The following is a 21,214-nucleotide window of genomic DNA, read 5'->3' on the forward strand; positions in this document are numbered from 1 at the left end:
TTAACTTCATAAAAAATTCATACAAGCCAACTCTTTCATATCACATCAAAAATGTTATCATTTAAATTCTTAAAATGAATCACCTTTTATACATAGTTACCGATTTATACATTGTTATTGATGGTATATGTGCAAAAATTAAAAGCTTAGGTGTTAGATATGTAAATACATGAAAATTATGCAAATCATCCATATACACCATAATTGTCGACACGAATCTCAAAGCAATCGAGCAGCCCATGATAATGGTTGGGTAATTAAGGCGTTTGATCAAAAGGGGCACAGTCTAAACCGTTCATTCAACGACCAATCGCCCGGTTGGAGTCAACTTACACAAAATGATAAACGACTTAATCGACGAACCATGCCTACAATCCCGACCGCCCGAACTCCATATAAGAGAGCTTAAACATGCCTCAACGAGAAGTAGAGCCCACTACGAAGGAAAATCCTTACGGAGAGAAATAGCGCCAATGAAGTTCAATAGAGAGACGGTGCGCTGAGACAAATAATGGACTAGTTCAAGACTTTTCGAGCAATCATAATCTTGCAAAACGCCTGACCGTCGCCCATGGAGGGAGATTCTGGGGGAACTTGCTCCACGGTTGGCCTGGCGACCGACTAATCTAATACAAGAAGATTCCCAACTGGCAGACACCACGGCAACTACGCCAATAGTCCCACATCAGTGGGATTGTTCACTCGGTCGGTTATAGAAAGCTCCTTTTCACGAAGGATCCTGGTAACAATACCCCCGATGAAGCTCATGATTTCTCACCTCGACTTCTGCAAAGGAAATAGTGACACGGTCGATCACCTCGCCTCTTTTGAGTTAATGGTCGGATCCCTACAGATCGATGACACCATAAAGTGTCGGTTGTTCATGACCACGCGGAAAAAAGTCGCACTCCAATGGTTTAATAACCTGCACATTGTATTATCCCGTTATTTCTTAAATTCTGGAAGCTTTTCCAGACAGAGTTTGCTTACGTACTTAAACCAAGGAAGGATACAGATACCCCTGCTTCAAATCAGGCAAGGGGAAAATGAAAGTCTGTGGGTCACTCATTTCCAAATGGTGATGTTGGAGGTAAAGAACTTGGAGCCTCTCATTACCCGAACTACCCTGAAACAGTGGATCCACAGCAAGCTATTCAAGTACGATCTGAACCTACTCAAGCCAAGAACTTTTGCGGAGGTTTTGGAACTAGCAAATGATCACATAGCTGCTAAGGAAGACCTTGTGGAGTCTACGGAAATTAAAACAAGAGTGTCTAACAACCGACCGCAGAAACAGGACCAGGATGACAACAGAAGGCCAAAGAGTGATTGTGCGAACGGCGACCCAAGGTCTTGAGACAACCAGAGAAATAATCGAGGCAACCAATGTCAGCAGAAACACCCCTCTGATCTACGATAGCCTCGATATTTTGAGCGATCGCACGTATATCAGGAGATGCAAGGTTCAACACCTCTGAATATGTTGATGATTGAATTAGCCTAAGTCATTCAAAATAAGGTTTACTTCAAGAAAGCCCATTCGCTAAAAACTGCACCATCACTATGCAATCCGAACAAATATTACGCCTACGATCTGGACAATTGGTGTGATGACATGGAGGTATTTCGTCTTTCAAAAATTGGTAGAGCTCATCTGGGCCGGAAAATTGAATGAGTTTGTCGACGTTGGAGCACACAGTGACACGAGAAGGGCCCAGTAGGGAGGTTGGTAGATGGACCCGTTCGAGCAAATGAAGTCCACTTGGGTGGGATCATCTCGACTATCTTTGGTTAAGGTGGAGGGTTATCCCAACCATCTAGCTTGAAGAGACGTCGGTCGAGGGAGGTATGTTCCGTTAACTCTTACATTCGTACTCACCCTACAATGAGGCAATCATTTTCATAGCCTTCATAAGCAACTACCAAGTGGGCACTTGTTTTGTTTGTTTTTCTTTATTTTATTTTGAAGAAGTCGTCAGTTTGTCGATCGTCGTATACTTCCCTTTCTCGAATAAGTTTCTCTTTCAGGTCATGTAAATGACCAGGAGAAGGGATGAATCAGAAAAAACAGGCATACAACAATGACAACAGACAAGAGAAAACGCAAAACGTGAAGAGCCTACGTGCGGTAAACCTCGCAAGGATAGGCCAAATATGTCTGCCTAAACAAGATCAGGCGGGGGCATCTTGAACCGATATTCGCAAAAGAATGCCTACATAGACTACCCATAACTAGTGTTCAAGCATAAGTGTCTGTTCGAAAGCACTTCCAAGGGAACGTTTCTCACTTGGTTAATTACGTCTTGAGGGTACCCAAAAATCTCTCAATAAAAGAAATTTCACTTATATTATCATGAACCTGAGGTAATAGGTACTCAAAAGAATGTTATTCTGTGTGGGAAAAGTCTAGATGCTTCAAAGCTCACGCTAAGTCATCTAGAAGAGAGTGAATCTCACATCCCAAATGGTTAGTGGCTCATCGGCATATGGAGCCCATGGAATAACCATAAATCATCTCGACGAGGGTATCACACGTCAAAGCACGTCTCGGTCGTAAGGGCAGAGGACAAATCGTCGTATCTCAAATGGGCGGCAGTTCATCGGCATCGAGCCATCAAGTTGCATTGATGAAACCAATGAGCGACATGGCTCAAAGGGGCTCAACAAAAGGATTGTAGAGTTATCCTAGAAGGTAGAGGTAACTGGGTCGGGTACCACAGACCCATCATCCACAGCTACTAGTACCCTAAGTCTACCCGATCGTGAAGGTAGTCGACTTAACACGTTCTGAGATCTCCGGTTAGCAATTTATAAATTGTGTTGTCCACGAAAACCTCGATAGGCCTATGGTCAAAGAAAGGAAACTCTATCATATGACTAAAATCTTGAGCTCCAAGATGTGGGACTTATGCCTGCCAAAGTGGCAATGATGCCTCGGGAAAAGAAGAGAAATGGAGGTTTAACTTCAAAGTTGGAAATGCTCCAAACAAAATGACTTATATCACGTCTGGGTCGGGAGACGTCTAACAACTTAGACAATCACCTATATAAAAAAGGTATGCTAGGTCAATCATGTTGGAGAAGCACGGGGACTTCTCCTCGGGGAATGCAAATATGAATGTAGTTATCTAGAGTAATTCTTAAGTATTATGGATGTCCTATTAATATATGCAAGAAATAAAAGTGCAGTTTTAAAATTTTGAATATTTTAATCTTAAATTTTAATTATCTTGAATGTTTTATTTAGGATTTTTTAGAAAATTTAGGAATTTAAATCCTAATGAGCCTGTGTTGCATCATAAAATCCTATATCATATAAAGACAAAAAAAATATGCAGGCATGTAGGCATACAGGCATGTAATAAAAAGTAAAACAAGTCAAAAAATATAATAAAAATCCGGTGTCACCAGGTCGGCAACATATTCTAGAAAATAAAAAGACAGTCGAACTCGACATATGCATGCTCGTCATAATTCTATACATCAATATAGAAAGTTAGATATGGGGCACGAGCATCAGCTCATGACTCCCTCCATGTGGTTCCCACGCCAATCACCGCGAAACCCGTGTCTGTTTTATTTCTGCTACAGGACTTCTAGACTCTAAAAAGTACAAGAGAAAAGAAAAGACTCAAATCCTGCATGAAAATAAATATTAGCTTGAAAGCTCACATGCATGTAACGTATAATGTGTCGTGTCTTATAAGTGGGGAGAGCTCCCCCTATAGCGGTACATGTGTGTGTGTGTGTGCATATAAATAAGCATGGCTCCCTGCAGAAAAACACTCTAACACACTACCATACATATGAGCAAGCAGTCGTACCACAGACACAATGCAAAAGAAGGATACATGACTAGGGCAACCCATCCAACAAAGAACAATAATCAAGCATAAAAAAGACTACATAACAACATAAATTCTATCCTGGCACATCATCTAACGAAGAAGTACATTAACCTAGTATCTAAGTGCGCTTATCCTAGCACTACCATACATATGGAGCAAGCAGTCACACCACAGACACAATGCAAAAGAAAAATAAATGATTAGGGCAACCAATCAAGCAAAGAACAATAGTCAAGCATCAAAAAGACTACCTAAATCATATCCTAGCACGTTATCTAACGAAAAAGTGCATTAATCTAGCATTTAAGTATGGTATAAGTCTGGGTATAGTATGAGACGGGGTAAGTCTAGGTATAATATGACTTTAAAATAACTTCGTTAGTCTAAATGTAAAAAAATGTTATATAATTTTTATGTTGTAGTATTTAATAAAATTGTTGTAATATTGATAGTAAAATGATTAAACAATTTTTTCAAATAATATTAATTTTAACATATTTTTGTCGGCTACTCAGCATTCTTGTATGAATTTTACATTAAAATTTTAAAAACCGAAATCGTCAACCAGTCCAAATTTTGGATTAAAAAATTGAGGCTATTTTAAAAATATTAATTCGTATCCTCTTTGAGAAAATTTCCACTCCGCCAATGAAAACTATGGAAATTTATGTGCACTTTCTACATAACGATACCCAGTTTAAAATGACCAAAAATTTGTCAGCGGAAAAAGAGGTTTGAGTGTTTATTTATACTTGGTTGCAATGCATTTTTTAGTTGATTAAATTTACCTCAGTTAGCGAAGACATTTTTTCAATCAGCTATGCTGTTTTAACTAAAAAACAACATATAATCTAATGTCAGAAGCTTTTAGTATTTTGTACTAATGATGTTTAAAAACAAATAATAAAAGAAAATTATTATATTACAGTTATAACCTACATTTACCCCCTTCTCCTCTTAATTCTTCCTCAAACAAACAAAAAGAGGTCCGACTGCTTTTAAAAAAATTTTAAGTTTCTATTTTCTCACATTCAATTCAATTCCATCACACAATACCGCATAAGTTAGAGTGGGCTCGTATAATACGGCTGCCAAATCAAATTCTAATGCAATATTCTAATCACTAAATACTTGCAACCAGGCTTGCTGCTTCCTACTCCCTAACAAGCACATAAAGCATCTTGAACCTTACCGATTCAAGCGTTCGTTCGAACGGATGTGATTCCAATTAAACATTTTGAATTAATTTAAATTAATATAATAATAATAATACTTTATTAATTAATTGTGTATATTTTAATTTGATATATATTACCCATGAAAGTTTTAATGAAATTTTAAAATTAAAACTTGAGTGAGTGATCTTTCCCATCTTTTCTATCTTTATATTTAACATCTAAATTTAGACATACATATCTAATATCTAAATTATTATTTTTATATAAATTACTTCTATGTAATTAATAAACTTGTGCACAAATTCATGTTTGGCAAATGTATATTTCACTTTTAAAAACTGGTATAAAAATTATATTAAATTTTGAGCGTTAGAAATGCAAATATCACAAGAATTGTTTAACATTTTGTAAATGCTGCCTAAAACAAAGGGTAATTTTCCTTCATACGACCCAACTAGATGTATTTACACATAATACCTAAACATTTTACATGCAACCTCCCTCATATCATTCACAGCATATCAAAATCACCAATATTTAAACCTTGACAATATGAAATACACCTTTTTATGCATAAAAGACGTGTTAAAATTTCAATTCAGGCGTTAAGGCATGTAAATATATAGAAATTAATGATGCACGTAAATCTTCCAAAAATATAAAAATATATCACTAGCCTACAAATAACTGCATCAGCATACGACATCCTACACCAGAATATTTGCATGGGCCATTTAGCTTCATCCAACCCAGCCCATACCCTACAAACTATAAAATTTTGGATATGACAAAGCAGTATAACATCTCTCCAAAAAGAATGCAGCCAATAAAATAAGTCATTTTAAATTTAAACAAGAGATCTAGACACTTAAAAAGTGTAAATCTGCAATTAGCTATTTATCAGTCAACGGGAAAAATGATTGTCAAATATAAAGTAACATCAGGAAATAGACCCCAACAAAAATCATAATAAATAAATTCCCTAAAGCAAAGATCAGATTCAGTTCATTTACATACCTACCACTCAATTTATATGTTAGGTAGGTATTTGTGTATGTATGTATGTAAAAATCAAAGCCTTGGTGATATATGTGCGTATACATAGTAAATGAGTGGTATGTATGTAAATCTTCCATCAAATTTATATAAAATGAGATTAAAAAAAAAAAAACTGCATAAAGCAAAGCAAAAAAAATCAACCCAGACCCAATAATGATCCAATTCCTTCAATCCCTAAACCCATTATACAAACAACACAAAGCAACATAAGTTATGGACGAATCTCTTCCCACCAACGCATGCTAGAGAAAAACAAAAGAGCATTTGATGCAGCAAAACACAATTTATCACATCAAACATTAAGCTATCCAACAACGGCAACAATACAATGTCCACTATTTTCAAGTCCATAGACTCAAATGCTTCCCAAAAGGTAAATCTGCAAATCGAGCGCTGCAGTCCAGTGACGTTTACTGCAAAGACGAATATACATTGGTTAACTGCAGAATTTTACATACATACCACACAATGCTTATGTATTCACATATTTAACATCTATGTGAATTTAACTGCAGAATTTTACATACATACCACACAATGTATGTATTCACATATTTAACATCTTGCAGAATTTTACATACAAACCACACAGCTTATGTATTCACATATTTAACATCTAAGCATCAATTTTTATACGCATATCACCTTACCTATGCACGAAAAAGTTTATTTCACTTTTTAAAATGGTGGCATTTTTGCTGTGCTATGAAAGATTCTGATGGCATAAATGTAGAAATTAAAATTTGGGTGTTAGATATGTAAATAAATAGGAACTGAGTGGTATGTATGTAAATGCTTATATGACACTTCATTTTCAGAATCACATTGAAGCTTATGCATGAGAATATTTATTTCATTTTATAAAGTTAGCATTAGTAGTATTTTTTATACTACAACAACAAAAACAACAAGCCAAATCCCAGTAAGTGGGGTTGGCTAAATCAATCCTTTTTCTCCATTGCATCCTATTGAGTGTCACATTGTCATTCAATTCTAATAGATTAAGATCATTTTTTATAAATATGCCCAAGTCCTTTTAGGTCAACATATATCTTTCTTAACATAAGTCAAATCTTAAATATCTACTCTCCTAACCGGATCCTCAAATGACCGACATTTAACACAAAGTATTTTTGATATGATGTTAAAAATAACACACGCGCGCGCGCAGATATGTATTCTTAGGTGTTAGATATGTAAATACATAAGTTGTGTGGAATGTATGTAAATCAAAGATTAGGAAATCTTGGTATGGTACTAAATTAGGACTTGACATACATTACTAAATTGATCAATTTTTGGAAGATTTACATACATAACACTCAATTTCTATGCATTTACATTTCAAACACATGAAGTTCAATTGTTACATATATGTCAACTTACCTATTCATGAAAAGGTGTACATCACTTTTAAAAGTGGTAATGTCAGTGTGATATGAAAGATTTGAGTGGAATAAATGTAAAAACTTCCGCTTAGCTGTTAGATAAGTAAATACATAGGAATTATGTGGTATAAATGTAGAAAGTTGGGATTAGGTGTTAGATAAGTAAATACATAGGAACTGGGTGGTATGTATGGTTTTTTTCCCAATTGACAAAATATAAATTAGTTGTACCTGTTGTTGCTGAAAGTTTCCATATCCAGGATAGGCTCCATAAGCATACATGTTGGGATCTTGAGGAGCTTGACCATATCCATATGCTTCATAGCCTTGACCAAAGCCATAGTAGCCACCATTCCACTGATTACCGTCCTGCTGCTGAGACTGTAAAGAGTATAACAGTATGAGATTTTAGCTCCATCATTAAACAGCAGAAGTTACTTGGAAAAGCTTTTAAAATGCTTTCAGTTTTAGTGAAAGCAGTTTTTTTTAATTATAAGTCCGTTGGCTGTAATACTTTCTTAAAAATGCTTCTTATAGAACACTGTTTTGTAGTTATTTTGGATCGTCATTTTTAGTTGGCTTTAAAAGCTGCTTTTTTATAAAACAGCTTTTAAACAACTTTTTTGAAAGAAGATAAGCTGAATAACAATTTATACCTGCTTGTTTGCAGCATTACGGCCCCAAGAAAGCCTGATCTTTAACCCTCCCAGCTGGGTTCCTTGTAGCATCAGTAAAGCTTCCTCTGCACAAGCCCTGGATAGCATTCGCAAAAGAAAAAAAGAAAGAAAAGTCACCTAATTATGAAGAGATATAAAAAATATTTATATGCATGTCACTCAATTCATATGTATTTTTATGTATCCACCATCTTACCTAAATGTATTTCCCTTTTTAAAATTTAAAATGGTGGTATTTTTATGTGATACGAAATATTTAGGTGGTGTAAATGTAAAAAATAAAGTTTAGGTGCTAGATATGACAGCAATGTTTAATATTGCGCAATTGATATTGAGGCTTTTTTTATTGGTGAGACGAAACGTAAGCCTAAAGGCATTTTAAGGCGTATGTCTCAAATTTGAAGAATTGTGTAAATTAATTAATATTTTATTATAAACTATAAAGTTAGTAAAAAAGAAAATATTAATATTCTACATTATTAACACACTCAAAAGTAATTTAACAACATTTTAACTAAGAAGTAATTAATTAAGTAAAAGAAGAAATAACACGTTAGTATACTAATATCAAATTATGAAATAAGACGAGTTATACAAATATTAAACTACCACAATAAGATGAGATATTAAAAAAAATACTAAAATATCAAAGCATAAAAATCAAAATAAGTTCAACATTAATATTTCCCTCACACTCGTACTACTCCCCACTTAAAAAAGAATATAACAAATTATCAACATTTAAATTTTAAATTTTAAAAGTCCCCTTTACCCTCATCGTCTAACTTATTTTCATCAGAATCATCAACATAAAGAATTGTTTATCTTGCATCTTATCTTTCGTCGTATCTATATTATCACATTCCTTATTACCCTTAATCCTACTTATTTTCTATTTATTAACGAATAATCATCAATAAATAAATTAATTAAAATAAATTTATATGTTCATAATTGAAATTTCTATTTCATAAAATTTTATGGATACATTTTTCCTCTTATTTCTTGTTATTTAGTTTATGATGTTTGAATGTTAATAAATGAGGAATATTGATAATACTTTTAGAATTGTTTAATAAAATTATGAATAGCCTAAAAAAATTGAGATGTTTTTTGAGGCGGCTCGTGCCTTGAAACATGACTCGGTCCAGGTGAGGCATACCTCATTGTAATTTTTTTTGTAAAAAGTGTTGAGGCGCGCCTCATATTACCCAATTTTTAACGAGGAGATATGTAAATACATAGGAATTGGGTGGTATGTACTTAAATGCGCCAAAATATAATTGCTGGGAATTTGAAATAGTGACCTGCTAATAAACTGGACAAAGCCGCAACGTTTTCCAATAGGTATCTTTACATGATCCAGTTCACCATATGGGCTAAAAACCTGTCTCAGCATGTCTTCTGAAACATTTGGATCCAAGCCACCCACAAATATCTGAACTCATGAAAAACTTGTTAGCATACATTGAAAACCATCTTCTTTGAAAGGGTAAATACGTAAAGAATTGAGTACGCACGGTAGTATTGTTTGGGTCACTTTCTGATGCTTGTACATTTTGGAAGGAAGCTGCAAATTTAAGGATTATTAATGATTTCTAAACCAAAATAACATGAACATATCATACAACTTATTTAATATAGAGTCGTCACTAATCTTTTATCCATAAAGAAGATAAAATCCACCAAAACGTATTGAGGACAATCAAGAGTAGCAAAAACATTTTGAAAGCAGTAGTAGTCTGCCGTGTTTATTAAAATTAATCCTCCTATCAAATATGTTGGCGGAAAATATTTCCCAAGTCAAAACATTGACAAAAAAAAAATCACAAAATTATTTTATTTAGAAAGACAGAAAAAGTAAGACAAAGGAAGCCGCAGTAAAAATATATTTTTAAAAATCTTTGGTAGTAACAGTATCTAACTATCAATAATCTCATGAAGAGTAATTAACCTCTATCTATAATAATGAGGGCCAGGTTTGCTCACACCAAATATGGCTATAGTGATAACACTAATTAAGCAAGAATTGATGATGAGATCACTGACCACTTTCATAAAGACAAGGCAACAAAATGAATCTAAGAACATCATCATCATTAGATATATCCCAAATATTTGAAGTTGTCCTTATGAATTAACAATTTCATTTGGGTGTTGTCAAAAGTCATAAATATAGAGTTCGTAAATTTTGTTAACTAATATTATCCACTTAGTTGCAACAACAAAATTTCAGAATTTAAGTCCGATTAACATATTAGCATCCCAACATATTTTTATAATTTACACATGATATATCGTGTAAATTTACAAACATACAAAATCATACTTGCATCAGAAACAACCCATTGAAGGTATATCCTTAGATTGCATCATCATTATTGATTTTATCTCAAATATTTCAAGTGGACCTCGTGAATCCACATTTTCGTCCATTCCTATCAAGTGTAGTAAGAATTCTTAAACCTGGTCATTGTAAATCCAATATAAATCTATTAAATCAACTGATCCTCTTGCTTGCAACCCGAGAATTTAACTCACTTAAAAAATTGACATCCATACTATTTTGAAATTCACAAATCCATAATTTATCAAAATTAAATTTACAAGGGCCGGTCTTTATATATCTAATTTAAATCCATTAAATGAACAAATCCTCTTACTTGCAACCCTAGAATTTAACTCTATTAAAAAAAATTGGCATCCAAACTTTTTTTTTCTTTATTAAATTCACAAATCCATAATTTATCCAAAGTAAATTTAAAAGACCTAAAATTCCAAGTGCATTAGTAAAATTACATCTCCCAATCAAATCTGTAAATCACTTGATCTTCTAAGAAAGTTGAAGTATATTTAACAATTTCAAATCCAATAAATTAAATCAAATATACTCTATTAATACTAAGCCAAATATATATTTGCTGAATTGATATAGCATTCAACACATTTTTGTTGACAGTTTGATAATTAAGTTTTTCGCTTGCATTAGGTTTGAAGGCCTTCATTTAAGTAGAACTAAAACTGAATACATGGAATGTAATTTTAGTAGTAATAGCTCTAGTGACAGAAGTGTGACTTTGGGTGATCAAATTATTAAAAGGTGTGAACGATTTAGATATCTTGGGTCCGTTGTCCAAAGCGAATATATGATATAGATTGGGATGTTATTAGTAGAATTCAAGTTGGTTGATTGAAGTTGAGGAATGTTTCGGGCCTTTTGTGTGATAGAGAAGTACTGCTTGGACTGAAAGGAAAATTTTATAAGACGGTGGTGAGACCTGCAATGCTCTATGGCGCTGAATGTTGGCCTTTAAAAGAGAAGCATAATAATAAGTTAAGTGTTGCCGAGATGAGAATGATTAGGTGGATGAGTGGCTTTACACTTAGAGACAAAATGCGGAATGAATATATTCGTGACCTGTGACGAACAAAATTAGAGAAATTCATCTTAGATGGTTTGGTCACATTAAACGTCGACCATCTGATGATCCGGTTAGGAGAGTAGATGTTTTAGATTCGATTTGTGTTAAGAAAAGCAGAGGTAAACCAAGAAAGACTTAGGCTTATTGTATTAAAAATGATCTTAATTTACCAGAACTAAATGAAAATATGACACTAAATAGGACGCAAAGGAGAAAAATGTAAGGCTTTGTTGTTGTTGTTGTTGTATTGACACTATGTACATCACCTTGGATATTCGATTGTAAGGGCCTCGATAACCAAAAAAACATGGACTTATGATTATACTCCTGAGATTTAGTACTATTTGTTCACTCAACAACTAGTTTTACTAGAGTCAACCAATGCTCCAACATACATTTCTTAATAAACTTAAATATAATTTTCCTCAGTCTTAATAAGCAACAAATCAATTGTCAAGGCACTCAATCAAAAACATTTAAAAAATCAACAAAAAATATCAAATAAATCAATTGTCAAGGCACTCAATCAAAAGCATTTAAAAAATCAACAAAAAATACCAAATACCATTTATTTTGTCTCCATAATTTTTTGCAAACCACTGTAGCAAGAAAAAAAAAAACAGTTCTTTCTGCCATTAATCCAAATTGATTGCAAACATGATTTTCCTAAGACTATATTCCATTACAATTTCCCATAACATCATTATATGACTCACTAATATCATTTCCTAAAAATAAACACAAATCTCAAACATATCATATATTCTTCAATCACCAAAATAGTTGTCTAACCATTTAGCATTCTCTTAGTTTTAAGTTATCCTATGCATCTTCTTCAAACCTAAATTGACTTTAATTTTTGTTATGAACCATCACAATACACTTCATAATCACATTCATTGTTTTATTTATTGAAGAAATCTAACTTACAAGACACTTAATAAACATCAGAATAGTATTTCCATTGCTCCTTCATGTCATCAACATTGATTGCATCTTAATATCTTCACTTCTAATACATCTAACTTCATGAAAGCATTTATATCACATATATCTTGCTTTAGCAAACTTGATACATCTCATTTCTCATTTTTATACACTTAAATTAAACCATAAATCATCAAAACTAGAAGCCTCCATATAATCACTATACACCCAAATAGTATCCACTATTGTTACCCTTAATAGAACAATTTTTCCTTACAAGATTATATATCTACTACTTCTACTACCAAGCTTTGTATGATCAATTTATTTGAAGACACCTTAAACTTCAATTGAAGCGTATTGGTATGCTAGCTATCACATATTACAACAAGTTGAATATGATTTTATTTTCCTCTCTAAATAACTCTCTTAAAGATTAACAATTAAATTTCATCCAATTTTTATTTTATCTCTACGATATAACTGCCTAACTATTATAAATGTGGTTCGGCTTTCTCTCAAGGTCAACTTATACCTTCTTAAAAAAAATATTTCTTTTCTTCTAAGTTTATTAGTAAATTTGTAATTTCACTTTTAAAAGCAACTAAATGCACCACTCGTTTTTAGTGTCTGCTCGTTTCTACAAGAATACATGATCCTGTGAAATAAGATACGGATCCTTTTATCACATTCTATCTTTTATTCAAAACTCAACAATAATCCTCTCATGCTCATCAATTTTGACTGTTGAGCTACAAGTTCCTTATGGTTATCACCACTACATATCATCTTCTCCTAATGCAGGTGCTATAATAATTCATTCATCTCTTCTAAATATTATATTCAAGCCATCTTCAAATCCAACATGACCAGGCACTAATCACTTATAGAATATCTGCCCAACATATAACACTTCAAGCCCGCTAAAAACCCAATTCCCCTCAAAACAGTTTATTTTACATCTCGATACGCCCTACAAATCTACAAGCCCTATCATATTACTATTTGGTACCATTCCCCACATGATATAGATTATATTACTCTCCAACTTTACATTTTTAACAATTTCCATTTAACTTCTTACAAACATAATATAATTATTCTCCAAATAATCACAGTCCAATAATTCCATCAGCATCTCATTGAAAGTTACGGAGCACCATATTATACAACTAATCTAAATTTTTTACATAACAAAGAAGAAGTTGTTCTTTGGATGATAAAAAAATGCTTTAGGAACCATTTCTTATAAGATATGGAAAACGATTGTGGATAAAGCAGATCTTACAAAGTTTTGGTTAAAAAGGAGAAAACAAAAGCTCAAAAGATAAGAATAAAAAACAACTAAGGTCCTACTACTATCACAATAAAATTAATTAACACTCATCAGAACCCTTGCCTACATCTCACAACAATCATTTTGAGCTGTGATGCATTAAAGGGTGACATTTTGGAAGCCTGTCAAATAGGAGTAACAATGTGAGATCTCTCACTTACGGGGACCGCACAATTACTGGAATAAATTAAAATTTAGATTCCTCTAATGGACATTGGAAAAATAATGCTCAAAGGACCTTCTGCAGATTTCAAGAGTAAAATTCATTAAATAGACGATATAAAAATCAATAAATTATTCACCCTAAATTGTACAAAGATAATGGATAACTAAAACAAGATACATAACATATTTTACATGTATGGCATGGGAAGCTACCATTTTGCACTTCTACTGAAATCAGGGCATCAGAAATCAAAACTGAAAGAAAGGAAACAGAAAATCATACCTATAAGTAAACTTTTTAGATGCATCAATTTTGACAAAAAATTTTAACTCCCATAGAAAAAATTAGGTACAACGAAGCCTTTTACTTAAAAAAAAAAAACAGACAAAACCCAGTTAAGCAACTTGAGAAGAATCTGCCCCCTCAGCAAGCTACCGAGATACTTCAAAAGGATCTTGACTCTATAATTGTTAATTCGACTGAACCATGTAAACTGATGGCAGTTAGTTTAGTCACTTCAACAATATCACTGTATTTTGTACAACTAGATGTGTTCTTAAGTTAACAGCACCATATATTTGTAAATCCTTGCATATCCATACGAGTAAAAAATTCATACATATGCTAAACATGAACAAATGTTTTAAACATTAAGTTGTGTGTAAACATGTAGGTGTTCATGCACAAAACAATATAGCACATTCAACATATCCATCGTGTGTCATATCCAACTTCAACAGGTCGCAATAAAGTGTATCCTTCCAGCACCAGACCTGAATTGAGCATAAACTTTAAGATGCCAAAAGGAACAAAGAAGAAGAAATTACAAGATTTAAAAATATGGCTTCATCCAGGCACATGAGGGATAACCGGGACTTGTATAATAGCCTCCGGCCTTTCCTTTTAAATATATATATATATATAATAATCAGTTGAAAGTCTTAATTTAAATGAAAAATTCATCTCTTTGATGACTATCAAAAAGTGGTAAATCACTTCAAATGATAATTCAATGATCACTCAAATATATATATATATATATATATATATTTAAATCATTGAAACCAAATGACAATCAAAATCTCGTCGCAATTAAAAACTCAAACTGTGATAATATTTAATCAACCAAAGAAACAACTTACTAATTTTATAAAATAGAAACAGAATAAGGAAAAGAAGGCATCAAATAACAATCAAACTCTCCAAAACAAAGAGATGAATTATAGAGCTTCCACAGAAAATAAACAAAATGCCAATTGCATCACACTAATAAGATCCGCATCAAACTAGCACTCAGACACAGAGGAAACAAAAAACATAAAAAATCCTTAGAGATGAAAAACCAAAGGCTAAAATCATGGAATCGATGTTGAAGATTTGAGGAATACTGAATTCAAATCCCAACAACAGCATAGCTACCATAGTAACCCAAAAAACCAACAGCTTCACAGATTCAGACAAACTGAAAATTCAACCAAATTAAAAATTGGAGAACATAATGCATTCTCTATAAGGATTGTCTTCATAAATCATATTTACGCCAAAAACAACTAATATAAAATAAAATAAACCAATAAAATGAAATCAACTAAAAAAAGAAGTCAATATTCAAACCTGCCTAGTTGTGAAAGGTTTGCTCCAACAAATTGAGCGCTCATATTTAAAAATAAAATTAGAGCATAATTGTTGCACTTCCTACAGAATAGCCTATAAAGAATCGCATGATAATAAAAAAGACACTTTGATCCACCAATAAGAATGAGAATAATGTCATCATTTAATATTGCTTCTGCAACAAGATGTAAATAACAATAAAATAGACTATCAGATATGAATTCAAAATGTAATTACAGAGAGAAGAATCCAAGATATTGGTGGCAAGTTCAGGTGAAAAGATCATATACATGGAAGAATTTTATAATACCGTAATATCATAAAATGTTCAATTTATTAGCACTAGTTTAGGGCATTAAACAGTTTTATATTGCGTCGCCGATTCTCACCTTTCCTGTACTTAATCTATTAAAAATTTAAGAAATCATTGAAGATGTAAATATTTAATCATTTAATCACCAAAACTAAATATCATATACCTCTTAATCACATCTAACACAGGACTTATAATTGACTTCATAATTGACTTAACTAAAAGGTTATTATTTCAAATAACAAATATGATGAGATCGGAAATGAAAATGCTGAAATAATAATATATTTGCCGTAGTGTGAATAAATTCAATGAAATTAGGTAATCATGTAAATGACTAATATGACATGACTTAAGTAATAAAAATGTTGAAATACTAACATGTGTACTATAGAATACTAATAAAAACATACAATTATTCCACAGATAATGCTATAATAAAATACTTAAAGAAAGCATACCACATAAACATGATAGCTCAATATGAATGGACAAACTCCTTGAAGAACACAAACACAAAAGGTTTAAAATAAACTGTGATGAATAATGCAATTAGATTTTCCAAGCTTCTTTAGAAAAACTTTGAACTGACATAGTTAAAAAGTCAATTGCTTAGTATAATTTCATGCAACTCGGACAAATCCTGCAATTGATTCATATAGATAAATAATAAAAACTTCAAAATAAGATCTAATAATCTAATTAAAAATATTATTTCCAAAAAGACTAATCATGAAATGGATGAATAAGATCTAATTAACAAAATTATTCATTTACTCTTATGTGTCCTAAGAGATACTAAAAAAGACCTATAACTATTTCATAAAAAAAATAAGAAAAATAAATAAAAGCAGACTACATATTAAAAATAAAATTGCCTAAATGAATGGACAAACTCTTTCAAAAAATAACTCATATTAATTAAAATCAATTTTGATTAACTGTGCACAAGTAGAATTCATTAGATGGCCAATATAAGTCGAGATCCTTCTATGGTAATCTGGAATAACAATATTGGTAAAATGTTGACACGATTCCACACTCTCCATAAGGTTATTTATACGAATTTGCAAGTCAAAAAATCAAAGAATTAAAAATAAAGCTAATATGAGTTTAAGCTATCATCATAATAGGAAATATATCAAGAGGATGTGATGTTAGATTGCTTAATTAATAGAAGAAATAAAATATTGCTCAATTTATCCCTCCATTGCAGCTAATATGATTTCAATTTAATATTCAAACATATGAAAAGTTCTTATAGAAGATTAGAATAATGATTATAATCTAATCTAAATTTTAGAGTCAAATTTTGTCATCAATTAAGTTTTGGTTTATGAACATGTCTATTATAAGAGCACATCAATACTCAAAAAGATCATATGTATATCACAAGGATCTCTGAAACTTTCAAACTGAATATACAATGAAAATTCCATCTAATGTAGATATGAGAGGTTGAAGGCAAATCCAACATTATACTTTAAAAGCAAGAAAGTTTGAAGCTATGAACAATGGAGACAAACATATAAACAAATAAATGAACATGAGAATTTATCATATGGAGATCAACATTAGATGTCATTTGAATAGCACAAGGAAACACAAAAAGAAATAATCAATAGTTGTAGTTTGGATGAGAAAGGGTATAAATGAGTGAATGAATATGATTTTTTTTAAATAACTATGCAAAATGAACAAGCATGACAATGACACATAGCTGAAGCAAGTTAAAATTCGCACTGGAAATAGCGACGTACAAAATCATATAAAGGAAATCATCGGTTGTGCCTTAATCCTAATTTAGATCATTAATCATGTGTCCTTTTCCTTATAATTGAACTGGAAATAGCGACGTACAAAATCATGAAGACATGTATGACATGCAAAATAATGTAGACATGTACGACATACAAGTACATGAAATGCACATACAAAGTTGCAGTGGCTATTGTATTTTTTTTAAAAAAAAAAGTCAGACCGCAGTTTTTTAGCAGCCACCACAAGTAGCCAAGTTTGGTGGTAAAATGCAGTTTTCAACGGCAACATTTTGAAAAACGCAGGCAAAACACAATTTTGCCAAATAGAAAGAGTTGCGGTGCGGCACCACACAATCACCACACCACCGCCCCAAAAACAGCCTAAATTTAATCCCCGTAAGAAAACACCATTCATGCTGCAGCAACATGAAACACAATGAAAATAAAAAAATTTAGCATGAAGAAAGATGGAAAAACATAGTTACAATTCCCAACAATGCAAATGCTATGCTTTGAAGAATTTAAATGTTGATCGTTAAATGAAAATCAAAAGAAAAAGAGGAATGACTTCATGTGAAATAAAAAAAAATAAAGAAGTAAAACAGCCCTTATAAAATATTAAAAAGACAAGTTGATGAAGCATTGAAATCTGAAATGTAATAGAACATTCAAGGAAACATTATAAGACTCAAAAACATAAAGATTACGACAAGTCAGAGAAATTAATGTAAGAAATTGGATGATTCTTAATCTAAAGAGTAGGAGAACAATTAAAGACCGTAGAGAATGCTGAATGCTGAAAAAAATCTTTCTTAAGAATTAAAAGAAAATAAAAGGAAAGAGCGCTAGATAAAAAATTACTTTGGGTAGATTTATGACATAATCAATAAAACTGACCTAACCGAGGCCACGCATTAAGGGTGATAGTCATCTCAGCTGAGGTTAGTCCAGGCCCTCTATCAAGAGAGCCTCTTGGCTTCCTGCTTCGAGACAACATGAGGTTTTATAAGTTTTAATTCTTTAAATGTAGATTAAATAACCCGTATTCAGAAAGGAAATGGTAGAAACGAAAATACTTCTGCCAAAAATAGAAGAGGTGTAACAAGTCTTCAAAAGTGAGACTTGGAAATAAAGCTAAGACTATGAATTCCAGTCTTTCATTCCCAAAAGAAATATTCAGCTGATTGCACGAGAAATAAATAGAAACATCAAATTACAAATAAAGACTTTCAATTATTTCTGCTAGTAACTGGTGATTTGTGTTGATTTCCTGCAAAATTATATAACATAGCAGCAAATTCAACCGGGAGAGGAAAACAGGTAGCAGCAAGCTAAAAAATAACTATTTTAAAAAAATAATAATAATAACAACAAATTAAGCACATCAAAACAATACCTTTAGAGACATCTTGCTGTTGTCCATCAGAAGCCTTCTTGCTAGCTGCTGGACCAATTCTCATGGGTCTTGATGAACAATACACTCCATTCATTTCGGTCATTGCACGAGTTTGCTCATTCACATCTCCAAACCTTACAAAACCATAACCCTTAGAACGCCCAGTGATTCTATCTGTAACAATCTTCGCCCCTTTCACGGATGGATAATGACTCCCAAATGTCTCTTGTAACATTGAATCAGTAACATCTGCAGAAAGATCTCCAACAAATATAGTATAATCATTACCATCATCAGCACGCTTTCCACCAGCAGATGCCCAATTCAATCTAAAAACTTGCTCCGAATTAGGCATCAAGGTTCCATTGTAAGTCTGGAGAACTCGATCCGCTGCAGCTCTTGTTGCAAACTCAATAAAGCCGTAGCCTTCCAGCTGGCCGGTTTGCCTGTTCCTGATGAGTTTCACTGACATAACCTGTAATAACAGGCATCTATCAATTAAAATTGACATGAGAGTATTAATAATAATAATAAACCTAAAACATGCCTATCACGCATTTTACAAAGAAAAAAAATAAAGTGAACATAATTTGCCCAAAAAAATGTACAATTAGGTTAATTCACAAAAAAACGAGAAGATGTGCGCAAAAAGAAATTGTCCACCTCTCCCGATTGAGCGAAGCAACCATGGATGTACGTTTCCTCCATCCAATATTGCAGATCTCCGATCCAGAGCGTGCGCACCTCGTCAGAGGAATCTGGATGACTAGGAAAGGAGGAAGGCATTGCCATGGGTGCACCGTACTGGTTTTGAAAATGCTGCTGCTGCTGCTGAGGTTGCTGCATGGACTGCGGCGGAGGGATCTGCGACAATTGCTGGTTCCACATCGGAAGCTGCTGCGACGGCGGATACTGCTGTTGAGGCGCAGGTGGTGGAACCATTCCCCAGAGCGGTGGTGCCTGCTGCGGCAGCATTTGATATTGAGACGGCTGAGCCATCTGGTGCTGCGGCTCCATGTGATGCAGAGCAACGGACTGCGGCACCATTCCTCCACCTTGCATCTAGCTTGATGAAACAATCGAGAGGATGAATAAGGCGCGAAAGCCGGGACAGAGGAACCCTAACCCTAGCGAGAGGCGAGAGGCGAGAGGCGAGAGGAGAGGAGGTGAAGATAAAATATGGGAAGGTATGCACGACGGAAGGGTTTAGAATTCTCCAAAACCTTTTTATTAAGATAAAGATATGCTAATTACATCTTTGCCCTCGTAATTGACCAGAGATTTTATGCATTAGAAATAGAAGTTTATGATTTTATCCTGAACTTCAAATTTTAAAATTGTTATTATAAATATATAAATATAAATGCATTATAAATTTATAAATAATATGATTTTGACGTTAGAAATATATCAAATTAAAAATTTAATCTCTTAATGCATGATTTTTTACAAACAACTTTTAATTTATACAAAATATTTTTTACAAATTCCCTCAATTTATAATAAAAATTTAAAAAAAATTTAAAATCAATACCGAAATAAAGTCATAACTATTATTTTATAATCACAATAATTATCATATAATAATATAAGTTTTTACCCACCAGCTACTCAAAACTTTAAATATTTCAAATTAACTCATCTAAACTCACACCTTTTACATTTTAGCCACCCTTAGTTACACTGCTTGTCTCTTGCATCTATCGCCCGGTGAGCAGTGATTATCTCAAGTTCTTTTTGCTCCGTCTCTTTCTCGTGCTAGTCTCTGTTTCTTTCCCGCGCTAGGTTTTGTCTCTTTCACGTGATGTTTCTATAAACCAGCTATAATATCAATGCTGGAAAAAAACCAAAAAACATAGAAAGGGAATAGGGGTTTTGCAGATGGCTTTCTGCCCCATACATTTACACAACAAATGCTTTACATATATATGGTAAATAATAGAAAAGATTAATATTCTAGAATATTTATAGTTAGTTGTGTGATTACAGTGACCTCAAGTAAGTTTAATTGGGCTTATTATTGTTATCGTTGGTACCCCTTGCAAGCTAATGGTTCGTGATCTCGATATGTTGGGTTCAGGCATGAAAGATTTGATTGTTAGCTAAAGACATGTCGGATATGTTATCACA

At 32.9% G+C, this 21,214-nt stretch overlaps 1 protein-coding gene across 1 annotated transcript; it reads right to left on the reverse strand.

Moving 5' to 3' along the window:
* Window positions 1-6,236: 6,236 nt before the first annotated feature.
* Window positions 6,237-20,276, reverse strand: LOC110034067 (polyadenylate-binding protein RBP45-like). Its single transcript, XM_020738314.1, has 7 exons — window positions 19,748-20,276; window positions 19,085-19,559; window positions 9,671-9,720; window positions 9,458-9,588; window positions 8,130-8,226; window positions 7,705-7,854; window positions 6,237-6,498 (listed from the first exon to the last, which is right to left on the reverse strand). Exons 1-7 carry the CDS (start codon window positions 20,144-20,146, stop codon window positions 6,496-6,498), a joined length of 1,305 nt encoding a protein of 434 aa, XP_020593973.1. The 5' UTR covers window positions 20,147-20,276; the 3' UTR covers window positions 6,237-6,495.
* Between the last annotated feature and the right edge of the window lie 938 nt (window positions 20,277-21,214).

The sequence above is a fragment of the Phalaenopsis equestris genome, unplaced genomic scaffold (genome assembly GCF_001263595.1).
Source record: "Phalaenopsis equestris unplaced genomic scaffold, ASM126359v1 Scaffold001343, whole genome shotgun sequence".
Lineage (NCBI taxonomy): Eukaryota > Viridiplantae > Streptophyta > Magnoliopsida > Asparagales > Orchidaceae > Phalaenopsis > Phalaenopsis equestris.